A 16,981-nucleotide genomic window follows, 5' to 3' on the forward strand; every position below is an offset into this window, starting at 1 on the left:
TTAGAAGTTCTGCAGATCTGGAGCAGGGAGAACTCCCATCTGCACTCAAGGCTCAGCCAAAGAGTCATCTCTGTGAAACCTTCTGCTGTCACCCCTCCCCAGACAGGTGTACTAGTGACACCCTGCCCATAACTCTGTTGGAACTCCTGCCACTTGATTTAGCCATATTCTTATTTGCCTTCCCCACTGGAAAGAAATTGTTTTACCTACCTCTTAAAATCCGCAGTGCCTGGCACGTGGTAGACACACAATAAATGCTGAATGAACGAATGAATAAATTAAAGAATGAATGAATGACCAAATGAACAATGGAACATCGTTCCTCTGAAGCTCAGAGGCTCTTCATGCTTTCACCATCTCAGTTTTGGCCCATTTCATGATGCATTCTGTTTTCCCAAACCACCCTTGCATCTAGGGATAGTACCTCATTGACACAAGTTAGTATAAGGCTAAGTTTTCCCTGGGTGACTGGAAGTTCAACCATAGTGGGCTGTTTTTGGTAACTTTTTTTTTTGAGATGGAGTTTTGCTCTTGTCGCCCAGGCTGGAGTGCAGTGGCGCGATCTTGGCTCACTGCAACCTCCACCTGCCGGGTTCAAGCTGTTCTCCTGCCTCAGCCTCCCAAGTAGCTGGGACTACAGGCGCCCGCGACCATGCCGGGCTAATTTTTGTATTTTTAGTAGAGATAGGGTTTCACCATATTGGCCAGGCTTGTCTAGAACTCCTGGCCTCAAGTGATCCACCCGCCTCGGCCTCCCAAAATGCTGGGATTATAGGCGCGAGCCACCACTCCCAGCCCTGTTTTTGGTAACTTTTATTGACAGCTCCGTTTAAAATTTAGATGAGATTAATATGTGGGCCCACAGCTTGGGGAGATGGGCCAGGGTGATTAAGTCTTCTGTCATGGTTGCCAGCAGCAGTTAAGCCCTTAATAAGTCCTTCCAGTGACAGTAATGGTGATGGCTCAGGGGCACATGGCTGGAGGCTTCCTTGTGACGCACCTGCAGAATATCAATTACAGTTTAGAATGTAAATCTTGGAGCTCAGGCAGGAAATACTATGCCTTCAGATGGAAGACATATGGATTTCTTTCCCACACAACCATATCCCTGGCCTGCTAGAGCCACTTCTGTCAGTTACAGTCACTGGAGCTGTCCAGCGTCTCTGCTTTTTTCTCTCTGAGGAGGGTTAATTGGCTTGAGCATGCTGCAGTTGCTGTGCCTGCTTCACTGGGGAGTGTCAGGGCTAAGTGGATCTGACCATGAGGGCAGCAGCCCAGACAGCCCTGTGGACATGCAGGGAAATAATGGGCTCGCATTCTCCTTCCTCCCCCTCCTCTTTGTCCATCGCTCCCAGCCCAGCTCATCCTGTACCAGAGCAGACAGTCTATAACGCAGAGTTTTGCTTAACATTTAATTTTCAGGTACCAGTCCCAATGCGGTAGCATTGGGTAATTTATCATCACAGAAAATCCGACAGCATTAATGTTCCTTGAGACACCTTGCATTGGTGTGGTTTCATGGAAGGAGCACCAAGCTAGGAATTAGGAACCTGGCACTTATCTCAGATTGGCCTGATTGATGATCTTAGGCAAGTTGCTAGTGTTCTCCAGATTTCAATTTCCTTATCTGTAAAATGAAGGGATTGGATATGGTGATTTCTGAGATCTCTTACAGTTCACGGAAATATTTATTTTATGTGCACTTTCTGCAGGTCAAGTGCAGGCTCCAGCAATGCAGGGACCAAAAAAAAAAAAAAAGGCAGGTCCCTATTCTCAAGGGGCTCATAGTCTTGTAGAGACAACACTTTGGTCTTGCAATTCTATGTTTTTATAATTTTTCATCCTTGATAAGGTTTTCATTTAAAATAAATGTAGCTAGCACTTGTTGATAAAGCAACAATGGAGGGGAAGGGGAATGGCAATGTATTGGGCACCAGTTGAATGCCTGAAAGTAAAATATGTGTTTTATAGAAACAATATTGCATTTAAACCCCATGCCAAATTATAAAGAAGACATATATACTCATTTATAATATGGAGGCTAAGAGGAATTCAATAAATTTCCCAAAGTTTTACAATCAGGAAGTTGCAGATTCAAAACCAAAATTAAAAATCAGTCCTGTTTGAAACCAAAATCCAAAGTTTTTCCTCTCCATCATGCTGTCACCCTAGTTGAAGACTACAAGATGTGGCCCATGAAAAGGGGAGATTATTGGCTATTTGAAATTGATAACAGAATTGAAAATTGTTTGTACTGCAATGAAAAATTAAACCAAAAAATCTCTGCTAAGTATTGAGTTGCTGAGTGTTTAATGAGTTCACATGAATAGCGGGCTAGCTAAAAGTGAAGCTGGGAATGTTTCCCTTTGTCACCAAATGTTACTGACTCTTGAAGTCTCTGCTTGGACCGCAGGTCATTTGAGATCCAAGCCACATTCCCGAAAGAGTCCCTGCTCTCCATCCTGATCTATGACCATGACATGATTGGCACAGATGACCTTATTGGTGAGACCAAGATCGACCTGGAGAACCGCTTCTACAGCAAACACCGAGCCATCTGTGGCTTGCAGAGCCAGTACGAGATGTAAGTTCTTTCTCCCTGGGAGACACTTGGTATTCTGAAGCTGTTGTAGCCTTCAGGGTTCCAGACTCTGCATCCCAGTTGTCCATCTCTAGGAAGGCCAGACCAGGCTCAGCTTTAATATCTCAAATGGGCTCCACGTCAGCAGAGCTGGCTTGGGGAGACTCTGTTCAGTGCATTTGAGAGTCATCATGACTGGGGAGGCAGCTTTGATTGAGAACCAAGGGCAGGTTCTTCAAGAGTCAAGAGCTAAATGTATGTGATGTGTTCACTCAGTCAGATGTGCCTTGAAATAGGGTTCCCCTGGTAGAGAATAATGCTAGAGGAAGAATAATTAATATAATATAAATGCCAGTGTCCAAACTAATTATAACACTCATGTACTTTTGATAACAAAGCACTTTACATGGAGTATCTCACTGAGTTTTCTGAACCACCCTTGGAGGTGTTATCCACATTTTACAAATGAAGGAAGAACTGACCCAACTTTCACTCTTTTCAAATGTATTTTTAATTTTTGTGGGTACATAGATGTGTATGTGTGTGTATATATATATAATATATATATACATATATGGGTATATGACATATGTATGTATGTCATATATGAGGTATATGACATATGTATGTATGTCATATATGAGGTATATGACATATTTTGATAGATGAATATAATGCATAATAATCACATCAGGGTAAATGGGATATCCATCACCTCAAATATTTATCCTTTCTTTATATTATAAACATCCAATTATACTCTCTTAGTTATTTTAAAATAGACAATAAATTATTGACTACAGTTGCCCTGTTGTGCTATTAGATACTATGTCTTATTCTATCTAACTATATTTTTGTACTCATTAACCATCATCCACTCTCTATCTCCATGAGTTCAAGTGTTTAAGTGAGAACATGAAAAGTTTGTCTTTCTGTGCCTGGTTTATTTTACTTAATCTAATGTCTTTAATTCATTTTGATTTTATTTTTGCATATGGTGAGACATAGGGATCTACTTTCATTCTTTTGCATATGGATATCCAGTTTTCCCAGCACCATTTTTTGAAGAGACTGTCCTTTCTCCAATATATCTTTTTGGCATCTTTGTTGAAAATGAGTTCACTGTAGATGAATAGATTTATTTCTAGGTTCTCTATTCTGTTCCATTGATTTATGTGTCTGTTGTTATGCCAGTACCATGCTCTTCTGGTTACTATAGCTCTGTAGCATAATTTGAAGTCAGGTAATGTGATTCCTCCAGTTTTGTTCTTTTCACTTAGAATAGCTTTGGCTATTCTGTGTCTTTTGTGGTCCCATGTAAATTTAAGATTGTTTTTTCTACTTCTATGAAGAATGTCATTGGTACTTTGATAGAGATTTCACTGAATCTGTAGGTTGCTGTGGGTAGTATGGACATTTTAATAATACTGATTCTTCCAATCCATGAACATGGAATAGATCTCTGGTTTTTTTGTATGCTCTTCAATTTCTTGCACCAATGTTTTATAGTTTTCATTGTAGAGATCTTTTCTCTCTTGAGGTTTATTCCTAGGTATTTTATTTGTAGCTATTGTAAATGGGATTACTTTTTCACATTGTTCACTGCTGGCATACAGAAATGCTACTGATTTTTGTACCTTGATTTTGTATCCTGCAACTTTACTGAATTTATCAATTCTAATGGTTTTCTTGTGGAATCTTTAGGTTTTGTTTTTCAAATATAAGATCATATTATCTACCCGCAAGGATAACTTCTTTCTTTCCAATTTGGACGCCCTTTCTTTGTCTTATCTGATTGCTCTAGCTAGGGCTTCCAGTTCTATGTTGAATAACAGTGGTGAAAGTGGGCATCCTTGTTTTGTTTCAGATCTTAGAGAAAAGGCTTTCAGTTTTCCCATTCAGTATGATCCTAGCTGTGGGTCTGTTGTGTATGTTTTTTATTGTGTTGAGCTATGTCCCTTCTATACTCAGTTTTTTGAGGGTTTCTTAAATTATGAAGGAATGTTGAATTTCATCAAATGCTTGTTAAGTGTCAATTGAAATGATTATATGGTTTGTGTCCTTCATTCTGTTGATAATGTTGTATCACACTGATTGATTGTGTATGTCAAATGATCATTACATCCCTGGAATAAATTCCACTTGATCATGATGATCATTTTTACATGATGTTGAATTTGGTTTCCTAGTATTTTGTTGACATTTTTTCTTGAACATTTTTGCATCAGTGTTCATCAGGGATATTTGCCTATAGTTTTCATTTTGTGATGTGTCTTTGACTGGTTTTGGTTTCAGGGTAATACTGGCCTTGTAAAATGACTTTGGAAGTATATTCTTTTTCTGTTTTTCAGATTGGTATTAGTTCTTCTTTAAATGGTAAAAATCAGCAGTGAAGCTTTGGATTCTGGGCTTGTCTTTGCTAGCTGTAATAAAAAGTCTCCTTCAATTTCATTACTTGTTATTGATCTATTCAGGTTTTGAACTTCTCCATGGTTCAAACTTGGTAGGTTGTATGTTTCTAGGAATTCATTCATTTCTTCTAGGTTTTCCAATTTATTTGCTAATTTCCAAATTTTCCAATTTATTTGTAACATATCATTAGTAGCCTCTAATAATCATTTGAATTTCTGCAGTATTGGTTGTAATGTCTTCTTTATCGTCTGTAATTTTATTTATTTAGGAGTTCTCCCATTTTTCTTAGCCTAGCTAAAGAGTTGCCAATTTTGTTTATCTTTTTGAAAAACCAACTTTTCATTTTGTTAATCTTATCTCTTTTTCTACTAATTTTGGGTTTGGTTTGCTCTTGATTTTCTAATTCATTAAGATATATTGTTACATTATTTATTTGAAGTTTTTCTACTTTTTTGATGTGGGTGCTTATTGCTATAAACTTTCTTAGTACTACTATCATTGTGTCCCATAAGTGTTGTTGGTATGTTTCCATTTTCATTTGTTTCAAGAAATTTTTAAATTTCTTTCTTAATTTCTTCATTGTCCCACTGGCCATTCAGGAGCATATTGTTTAATTTCCATGTGTTTGTATGGTTTCCAAAATTCTCTTGTTATTGATTTTGAGTTTTATTGCATTGTGGCCAGAGAAGATACTTGATATAATTTCAATTAAAAAAAAATTTAAAGACTTGTTTTGTGGCCTAACGTGTGGTCTGTCCTTGAGAATATTCCATGTGCTGAGGAGAAGAATGTGTATTCTGCAGATGTTGGATGAAATGTTCTGTAAACATCTATCAGGTCCATTTGGTCTATAGGGCCGATTATGTCCAATATTTCTTGGTTGGTGTCCTGTCTGGATGATCTGCCCAGTGCTGAAAGTTGGGTGTTGAAATCTCCAGCTATTATTGTATTGGGGTGTATCTCTGTCTTTAGCTCTTTGCTTTATATATCTGGGTGCTCCACAGTTGGGTGTGTGTGTATGCAACTGTTATATCCTGTTGCTGAATTGACCCCTTTATCATTATATAATGACCTTCTTTGCCTCTTTTTATAGTTCTCGTCTTGAAATCTACGTTGTCTTATAATCAGTATACCTACTCCTGTTTTTTCATATTCCATTTGCATGTTACATCTTTTTTAATCCTTTCTTTTTAGTCTATGTGTATCTTTATAGGTAAAGTATGTTTTTTGTAGGCAACGGATTATTGGGTCTTGTGTTTTTATCCATTCAGCCACTCTGTGTCTTTTGATTTGGAGAGGTTAGTCCATTTATATTCAATGTTATTGTTAAATAAGGACTTCTTCTATTTTAAAATTTGTTTTTTGATTGTTTTTGCTGTCTACTCTTCCTTCTTGTCTTCCTTTTAGTGAAGGTGATTTTCTCTGGTGCTATGTTTTAATTTCTTGCTTTTTTATTTTTTGTGTATCTGTTGTATGTGTTTTTATTTGAAGTTACCATGAGGCTTGAAAATAATATAGCCCATGATTTTAAGCTGATAACACTAACTGCATAAACAAAAAAAAAAACAAGCAAAAATAAAACTGATGAAAACTTTATATTTTCACTTCATCTGCCTGCTTTTTAACTTTTTGTTGTTTCTACTTATATCTTATTATACTATGGCTTGAAAAGTTGTTGTAGTTATTTTTGGTTGGTTCATATGTTAATCTTTCCATTTAAGATATGAATAACTAATATACCACACTTAGTGTTATAACATTGTGTTTTTCTGTGTACTTACTGTTACCAGTGAGCTTCCCACCTTCATATAATTTCTTATCGATCATTAACATCCTTTTTCTCTCAGATTAAAAAACTTCTTTTAGCATTTCTTATAGGACAGGTCCGGTGTTGATGAAATCCCTCAGAGTTTGTCTGGGAAAGTCTTTATTTCTCCTTCATATTTAAAGAATACTTTTCCTAGATATACTATTCTAAGCTAAAAGTTTTTTTTCCTTCAGTACTTTAAATGTGTCATGCTACTCTCCCCTGGCCTGTAAGATTTCCACTGAGAAGTCTGCTGCCAGACATATTGGAACTCCTTTCTATGTTATTTCTTTTCTCTTGCTGCTTTTGGGATCCCTAATTTATCCTTGACCTTTGGGAGTTTGATTATTAAATGTCTTGAGGTAGTCTTATTTGGATTAAATCTGCTTGGTATTCTATAACCTTCTTGTACTTGAATATTGATATCTTTCTCTTGGTTTCTTATTATCTCTTTGAATAAACTTTCTACTCTGATCTCTCTCTCTCTCTACTTCGTCTTTAAGGCCAGTAACTCTTAGATCTGCCTCTTGGAGGCTGTTTTCTAGATCTTGTAGGCATGCTTCATTCTTTTCAATTCTTTTGTTTGTTTCCTCTGTGTATTTTCAAATAGTCTATCTTCAAGCTCACTAATTCTTCTGCTTGATTAATTCTGCTGTTAAGAGACTGGTGCATTCTTCAGTATGTCTGTTGCATTTTTCAGTTCTAGAATTTGATTCCTTTTAATCACTTTAATCTCTTTGTTAAATTTATCCGATAGGATTCTGAATTCCTTCTTTGTGTTATCTTGAATTTTGTTGAGCTTCCTTAATGCAACTATTTTGAATACTCTACCTGAAAGGAAACGTCTCTCTGTCTCTCCTGGATTGGTCACTGGTGCCTTATTTAGTTCTTTTGGTGAGATAATGTTTTCCTGGATGGCCCTGATGCTTGTGGATGTTCATCAGTGTCTGGGCATTGAAGAGTTTAGGTATTTATTGTAGTCTTTGCAGTCTGGGCTTGCTTGTACCCATCCTTTTTGGGAAGGCTTTCCAAATATTTGAAGGGACTTGGGTATGATAATCTAAATATTTGGTCACTGCAGCCATATCTGCATTAGGGGACACTCTAAGCACAGTAATACTGTGGCTCCTGCAGACTTGTAGAGATATTGCCTGGGTGGTCTTGGGTAAGATCCAGGAGAATTCCCTGAATTGGTCTTGGGTAAGATCCAGGAGAATTCCCTGGATTACAGGCAGAGACTCTTGTTCTCCTCTCTTTTCCCCAAACAAATGGGGTTTAGCTTTCTCTGCTCAGCTGCCTGGAGCTGGGGGAGGGGTGACAGACACACCCATGTGGCCACAAACACAGCACTAGCTCTTGCCCAAGGCCTGCAGTGACCGCTGCCTGGCTACCACCTATGTTCACTCAAAGCCCAGGGGCTCTTCAGTCAATGGATGGCAAATCCAGCCAGGCTTCTGTCCTTCCCCCAAGGCCCCTAGCCCCAGATGGGTCTGGAGATGCCATCTGGGAGCCAAGGGCTGGAGTTAGGAACCTTAGGAATCTACCTGCTGCTCTATTCTACTGTGGCTGAACTGGCACCCAAACCACAAGACAAAGTCCTTCCCCTTTCCTCAAGCAGAGAGGTCTCTCCCCATGGCCACCACCGCCCCAGGCCCATGGTGAGTACTGCCTGGCTACTGCCAGTGTTCACTTGTGGTGAATGCTGCCTGGCTTGTGTCTCTCCTTTCAGGGCAGTGGGCTGCCCTCTGGCTTAGGGGAGGTCCAAAAATGCCATATGGGGCCAAGGCCTAGAATCAGGGTCCCCAGGAGCCCACTTGGTTCTCTACTCCACGATGGCTGGGCTGGTGCCCAAGCTGCAAGACAAAGTCCCCTTTGCTCTTCCCTGTCCTTTCGTCAAGCAGAAGCAATCTCTTCCTATCACTACCATAGCTGAAAATGTGCTGGGTCACACCTGAAGCCAGCACTGCTCTGAGTTTTACCCAAGGCCCATGGCAAGTACTACCTGGCTCTCACTGCTGATTATTCAAAACCCAAGGGCTCTTTAGTCAGTAGGAAATAAATCCTGCTATGTCTGGGCTCTTCCCCTCAAGGCGTCAGGTTCCCTTCTGGTCCAGGTTATGTCTAGAAATGTCTGGGAGCTGGGGCTTGGAATGGATGCCTCAAGACTCTGCCTTGTGCTGTATTTACTGTAGCTGAGCTGGTATTCAAGGTGCAAGACAAAATCCTCTTTACTCTTCCTCGCCTCAAGCAGAAGGAAGGAGTCTCTCCTGGGCCTGTGAGCTGTGCTGCCTGGGATTAGGGAAGAGGTGGTGCAAGCACTCCCATGGCTGCCCCAGCTGGTATCTCACTACGTCATGTGCACCCCAAGTCCACTGGCTCCGAGCTCAGCATAGCAGTAGGATTTGCACAAGAATTTCAGTCCCTGTGGCCAAGACTGTCTTTCATGTTTATTTAGGACCCCAGAGTGCTTTAGCCTGCGGTGGCAGAGCTTGCTGAAATTCAACTCAGGTTCCAACAGCTGGGATGGACAATTTGCCTGTAGCTAGGGCTGGTCTAAATGCTCCTTCCATGGGCACCAGCTGAGTTCTGAGTTGTGTCTGGTGTTTCTTTCTGCTGTGACAGGGTAGCACTGAGTTCCAATCCGAAGTCCCACAATTATTGTGCTCTTCCTTCCCTAAGTGCACAGATCCTCTCTCCATGCCACAGGGCCACTGCCAGGGGATGGGGGAGTGGCATAGGCAATTCAAGACTGTCTTTCTTACCCTCTTTAGTGCCTCTTTGCTTAATATCATGTTAAAACCAGGTACTGTGATTGCTCACCTGATCTTGTGTGTATAGTTTCAATTTGGTGTTGCTCTGTCTCCCTCCTCCAAACTCTCACTTTCTACAAATATTTTGAATGCTGCGTTATTTTAAAATATAGACTACCAGCTTCATTTTTTTAAAAGCATGTTGTATCTGATAGCTTTAAAAAATTAAGAGTACTGCATAACTTTAAAAATATTTTTAAGACACACTCATTGAAATTAATTAGAAAACACAGAAAGTACAAAATAACTCTCAAATTATTCCACTCATATAAAAATTCTTGTGTAGTATTTCATTTTCAATATGTCCCATGCTATTTTTCTCCCTAACTGGACTCTACTGTCCATGTAGTTTTGTAACCTGATTGTTTTACTTACCCTTATATCCCAAGCATTTTATGTCATTAGATGTTCTTTATAATCATTATTTCAATATATCTATAGTATTCAATCACAGGCATTATAAGATGGTAAAATCAATTTGCCTTCCTGAATGTCAGGGCATTTGTATTTTTCTTTATTCTGTTACAAATATTGTTGCTATGAATATTCTCACACAAAAGCCACTGCAAACCTCTCTGATAATTCACTTAATATTTATGCATCAAGGTGGACTGCTCCATTAACAGGAATGCACGGTTTGGGACTTTTAATACATATGTCACAATGGCCCTCCAGAGGGTTGTGCCAATTTACACTGTAACAGACTCTGAGTGCCTATATCCTTCGTGGAATGATTTCATACAGTCTCTCTTTCTGGTCTGTTCTTCCCTGAGCCTAGAGAGCCCATTAAGTTTTCAGTCCCTAGTGGAACCATATGCCTCTTGGAGGATTTACATAGCTTTCCAACTGCCTGAGAGAATTCCATTCAGACAGTGATTAGCTGTTCTCACTCTGAAAATGGGGAAGGAAACCACAGGCAAATGATACATCTTTTGTTCGGAAGAATTTCCTGGCTGACCTGCCAGGGAGCAGTATAGTTGTTTGGGGACTTGCAACCTTTATTCACTGAAAAGTTTTTAAAACAAGACAAGCATGCCTATTTCTGGGAAGGCCTGTGTGTGGCTCTGGAACTGGCTTGGATGACCTTTTCAGGATTCTCTGGCATAATGTGGGAAAACTACTTGACAGCTCCATTTTATAAGCCATGTTGATTTGTTTAAATTCTGATGAACCTGGTGTCCCAATGAGCAGAGACATCAAGCTTATCTTGGTCCCGGCTTGTAGGGAGTGCTGCATTGCAAGTTAATAATTCTAACCGAATAATCCAGCTAGTTTTTAAGGAAAGAATAGGTTGGGGAGATTTAAAAACATATCACTGATTAGAGAAACAACAAATCAAGACTCTATTTGTGACATGGATACATACTATGATTTTGGTGGGGTGGTGGGGTAGGAAGAAGGGAGGGACGAAGCAAAGACCTTGAAAGGATGAGTTAGGCTTTTCTCTTGGAATAAGCAGCAGCTGAGTGGCTGTTCTGCTAGGGACTTAATAAAACTAAACAAATATAACCTGCAAAGAAATGCATAGAGACAGAAAGGAGATTGGTGACTGCCAAAGTCTCTGGGGGTGGGAAAGAAGAGTTACTACTTTCTGGGTACAAGGTTTTCTTTTGGGATGATGAAACTTTTTGGAACTAGATAGAGGTGATGGTTGTACCTCATTGTGAATATCCTAAATGCTACTAAATTGATCAACTTTTAAATGGTTAATTTTGTTATGTGAATTTCACTTCAATTTAAAAAAAAATGAAAAGTACATTACTTAAAAAAACAAAAAAAGCTATGTTCAAAGGATTTTTCTGTTAAGCTACTCAGAAGTCCTGCCTTTTAGGCAAGCTGTGTTTGGCCAGAAAAAGAGAGAAAACAAAACCCCTAGCCCCAGGTACACAGAATAGCAAGTTAAATCTGAAAGAAACTGCACAGATCATACTGGGTGGTTCTTTAAGTGAGGACCTCAAAGTGTGTTCTCCCTCCACTTTTCAGAGAAGGATATAATGCCTGGAGAGACACGTCCAAACCCACCGAAATCCTCACCAAGCTCTGCAAAGACAACAAGCTGGATGGACCCTACTTTTGCCCTGGGAAAATACAGATAGGAAACCAAGTCTTTTCCGGAAAAACTGTCTTCACTGAAGAGGACACTGGTAACTCCCTGCAAAATATCCTGCTGGTGTTGCTCTTCTTTTGAAAATCCTGATTCTAGTGATATTTGTGGCTATGGGACATCTAATTATAAAAGTAATGTGGCCGGGCACGGTGGTTCACATCTGTAATCCCAGCACTATGGGAGGCCCAGGCAGGTGGATCACTTGAGGTCAGGAGTTCAAGACCAGCCTGGCCAACATGGTGAAACCCCCATCTCTACTAAAAATACAAAAATTAGCCATGCGTGGTGGTGGGTGCCTGTAATCCCAGCTACTGGGGAGGCCGAGGCACGAGAATCACTTGAGCTCAGGAGGAGGTGGAGGTTGCAGTGACCAGAGATTGTGCCACTGCACTCCAGCCTGGACAACAGAGCAGGACTCAGTCTAAAACAAAAAAACGAATAAACAAACAAAAAACAAAAGTAATGCACGCTCATAGTAGAAAGTGTGGAAAAGTAAGGAGAATAATGAGTATCACTCATAATCCCCAAGTTCAGATACAACCATGCTGCTTGCTGGCATATTTTCTTGCACTTATCTGTGACTTGAGAATATATCACAATTTTACAGAATTATAAATATAGAGTTTTGTGCCTAGTTTTTAAAATTTCCAATAGATTATAATGATTCTCCTTTGTTCTTTGAAATGATCAGTGATGATATGCCTTTTTATGGCTATGCCATTTACTTACATTGTATTCTTTTTTTTGTAGTGACAATGCTATAATGAACTTCCTTATACATATTTTTGTGTGTTTCTGATATTTCTATAGTATAGGTCACAGAAGTAGAACTGTTGCGTCAGAAGGTGGGCAGTAGTCTTGAAGTGAATATTATAAAGCATAAATAATTGAACATAACCCAAATTACCCCCATAAATGTTATACCAATAACTATCCTAACACCAAGTTGTAGATTTTCCACATGAACATCCTGGGACATAACACAAAGATCCCAGAGAGGCTTCCATACATTTAGGGTGAGGGAAAAAAATCACGTTTAATTTAATGATACAGAAGAATTCTCGTACTGTCACACTGTGTTAGTCTGTTCTTGCATTGCTATGAAGAAATGCCTGAGACTGTGTAATTTATAAAGAAAAGGTGTTTAATTGGCTCACGGTTCTGCAGGCTCTATAGGAAGCATGGTAGCATCTGCTTGGCTTCTGGGGAGGCCTCAGGAAACTTGCAGTCATGGTGGAAGGCAAACAGGGAGCCAGCACGGCACTCACATGGCCAGAGCAGGACGAAGAGAGAAAGTGGGGGAAGTGCTACACTTTTTTTTGAGATGGAGTCTCATTCTGTCACCTAGGCTGGAGTGCAGTGGCATGATCTAGGCTCACTGCAACCTCCACCTCCCGGGTAGCTGGGATTACAGGTATGTGCCACCACACCTGACTAATTTTTGTATTTTTAGTAGAGTCGGGGTTTCACCATGTTGGCCAGGCTAGTCTTGAACTCCTGACCTCAGGTGATCTGCCTGCCTCGGCCTTCCAAAGTGCTGGGATTACAGGTGTGAGCCACCACGCCTGGCAGTGCTACACATTTTTAAACAATCAGATCTTGTGAGAAGTCTATCACGAGATCACGAGAACAGCACTAGGGGGATTGTGCTAAACCATCCGTGAGAAACCGCCCCCATGATCCAGTCACCTTCCCACCAGCCCCTATCTCCAACACTGGGGATTACAGTTCGACATGAGATTTAGGCAGGGACACAGACCCAAACCATATCACTCGCTCCTGCCTTTGATGCTTTAAAGTGTCCTATGTATGGTTCAGTACTTTTGATGCGATGAGCCCAGTTAAGGGCATGAGGTCACTGCATCAAAAGTACTGAACCATACATAGGATGGTTTGACACTATGTTGACCCCTACCACTTTGATACCAAGATTTCCTTTACCTTGTTATTTCAAGCCTAGAAACCCATTGAAGGTTCTTACATGCAGATTATTGATATTTAGATAGGACATTAATGATATATTGAGAAAAATATTTATTCACAATGTACTCTATTAAGCCAATTTAGTTCTTTGGTCAATATTCTACATGATTAAACAATTACCACTTTTTTGCCCACTGGAAGTCTGAAATTATGTTCATAAGATTAACAAAGATGTATTCATTGATTTCTTGTTTGTCTCTATCAACTTTTACTGATTGTAATTATTGCTATTGGGAGATTTTTTTTGTGGCCCCTTTATTTTTATTATTTTAATTTCTGTGGGTACATAATAGGTATTTATATTTATGGGATAAATAAAACATTTTTATATAGGCATGCAATGTATAATCACAATCACACCATGTAAAATGGGGCATTGTGGCCCCCTTTTTTTTTTAAAGACAAGTTCAATTTTCCTATATCAAATTAGGCCATTCTAAACTTTATCAATATTTTATTCAACAATTTTTGTCTTGTTTTGTGTGCATCATTTCCACCTGTAGTTTTTATCATGAATAACCTTCTTTGATAGAATGGCAGATGAGAGGACATTTCCTGCGGGTGGGTGTTGGTAGGAGAGAAATCTAAAGCAACCGTGAGAAGACAAAAGACGTCCCTCTGGATGGACATTGTGCCCATTTCACCACCTCACTTAGGGCCACTCTGATTTTCCAGGTCTCACAGTATGTTGGCAAACAGTTTTGCACCTTCAAAAATGTACCCTCTCCAGTACATTGAAGCCATGTTTATGATCTGTAGATCTTTAGGAGGTGGGTGGAGCCCCTACTCCATGAACAAGACTGCTCTCTGGGTCCTCTTGTGAACTAGTCTTATTTCCCTCTCTCTAAACTTTCCATGTCTTTCCCCTTCCCTTCTATTTCCACCTCTTTCCATCCTTACTTTTTTCTTTTTCGGTTTTTCTTTCCCTGTTCCTTAGTACATTTATTTATTTATTTATTTTGAGACAGAGTCCCTGCTCTGTCACCCAGGCTGGAGTGCAGCGGCACGATCTCAGCTCACTGCAACCTCTGCCTCCCAGGTTCAAGCGATTCTCCTGCCTCCTGAGTAGCTGGGATTACAGGCACCCACCACCACGCCTGGCTAATTCTTTGTATTTTTAGTAGAGACAGGGTTTCGCCATTTTGGCCAGGCTGGTCTTGAACTCCTGACCTCAAGTGATCCACACATCTCGGCCTCCCAAAGTGCTGGGATTACAGGTGTGAACCACTGCACCCAGCCCCTTGGTACATTTAAATAAGCCTGTAAGTGTTTAAAAATGCATGTGGCAGCCCATCACTGTCTCCTTGCAGGAACACACATCTGACAAGTTTCTTTGTCTTTCTTTCCTGCAGATGAGACAGTGGAGTCTTATGAACACCTGGCCCTCAAGGTTTTACGCTCTTGGGAGGATATTCCGGAAGTCGGGTGTAGGCTGGTTCCTGAACACATAGAAACTCGGCCACTGTACCACAAAGATAAGCCAGGAATGGAGCAGGTAGTGGGCAAGACTTTTCTGGCCCTAAAAGTTAATTTTGTGTATTGTAGAGTAATGGTTTTCATCCAGGAACAATTTTGACCTTCCCTCAGGTACATTTAGCAATGTCTGGAATCATTTTGTGTTGTCACAAGTAGGTGGGGTTGCTACTGGCATATAGTGGGTAGAGGCCAAGGATGCTGCTAAATTAAACATCCTAGAAAACACAAGATAGCTTCCCTCCAACAGGGAATTATCCAGCCTAACATGTCAATAATGCTGAATTTGAGAAGCCCTGCCCTGGAGTCAGTGTTCAACTTAGTACTGCTTTTTATGATTTGAGTTACCAAACTCTTTTGGAAGAATATTGGACATCTGAAAAATTTAACCCATTGGGTATGCCCAGGACTTTGTCCAAAATCTATCTGTAACCACACAGCCTAGTAATAACACACACAAACAAACAATTTTCCCACAGAAGCAATAGGTGGTAGGTTACCTTAAAGAACTGGCAAAAAGAAGCTGTGTGGAAAAAATACCTAGAGAGCTGGGCTAGGTGTCAGAAGGGAAGACAAGATAAACTTTGTGAAGAGCCTTCCGTGTACTAGGACCTTTACGTAAATTATCTCAACTATTTAGGATGACTATAGAATTGTTTATCCAAACTGGGGCCATTTGGGAGTGAACGAGGGCACTATTAATCATCAAGCTGGTACAAGGAACACACGCCAGGATTTTCCTAAACAGGGGAGTGAGTGACACCTTCCTCTTATTCCTTAATGCAGCCTCATGATGGGCTTATTATGAGCCTCACTTTTACAATGAGGAAATTGAGGTTCAGAGAGCTCAATTAATTTGCTCCGAATTACTCAGTTGGGGAGTAATAGAGATGAGTAGTAGTAGAGATGGGGTTTAGCCCAGGCAATTTGCATCCCTGGCCCATGCCAGGTTCACACCCCGAGCCAGCTTCTGTCCCAGCTCTGCACTCACTCGCTGTGTGATGGGAAAATCATGTGAGTTTGATTATAATGGGTCGGGAACACCCACCCTGCTATCCCAGAGTTGTTGGGATAGAGACCTCGTGATTGCATGTGTGGAGGAGCATGTTGAGAGGGTAAACCATTATCAGATGTAGAAGCTTATGATTGTTTCCTGAAATTCACTGCCAGGTGTTTGAAATCATCTGGTTACTAGGATCCTTCACTTGGCTGGTCAGATGTGGCTTTTTGATTAAGGGTGAATATTAATGTGTCTTTAGAAAATAAATCATCCTGCTTTTCTCTATTCAATTGGTTTTCTTCCCAAATGCTAAACCTTTGCTTACATTTTCTCTTTCTCTGAAGAGCCATTATTTTCTAGCCAAAGGCCCTTCCTCATCCAAATCATGCATCTTCTTCATGCTCTGGTGGAGCCCCACCTCATTCTTACAAAATCCACCCCTGCCCCATCATCCCAACCCACATCCCTTACTCCCTTCTTGCCTGAGCTGACAGCATTCTTAGAATGTATACAGCAGAGCTTAGCATGGAATCCACAGGGCTTCTCCTCACGTGGGCTCTTAAATCTCTTGTACCAGGGTAAAAGCTGATGTATCGAGTTCAAGGCAAAGGATGGGAGGCTCTGTTCTGCCACTATTAGCCACATAACTTCAGATAAACTTTGTTGACTTTTCTGAGCTTAGTTTCTTTATGTATAGAACAGAATCCTGGCTGGGGTGAACATTAACAGAGATAATGGATGTAAAGTTACATTGAAGCATGATATTTGTGACAGATGGAATTATCATCTTTTTAATCCTTAGGAGTTT

At 40.3% G+C, this 16,981-nt stretch overlaps 1 protein-coding gene across 1 annotated transcript in view; it reads left to right on the top strand.

Moving 5' to 3' along the window:
* The window catches only part of FER1L6 (fer-1 like family member 6), a 207,983-nt gene that overhangs the window by 166,149 nt on the left and 24,853 nt on the right, over positions 1–16,981 (top strand). The window contains exons 34-36 of the mRNA XM_063669062.1: positions 2,414–2,584; positions 11,594–11,754; positions 15,053–15,195. Coding sequence (XP_063525132.1) covers positions 2,414–2,584; positions 11,594–11,754; positions 15,053–15,195 — 475 coding nt within the window. The remainder of the gene's footprint in view (positions 1–2,413; positions 2,585–11,593; positions 11,755–15,052; positions 15,196–16,981) is intronic.

The sequence above is a fragment of the Pongo pygmaeus genome, chromosome 7 (genome assembly GCF_028885625.2).
Source record: "Pongo pygmaeus isolate AG05252 chromosome 7, NHGRI_mPonPyg2-v2.0_pri, whole genome shotgun sequence".
NCBI lineage: Eukaryota > Metazoa > Chordata > Mammalia > Primates > Hominidae > Pongo > Pongo pygmaeus.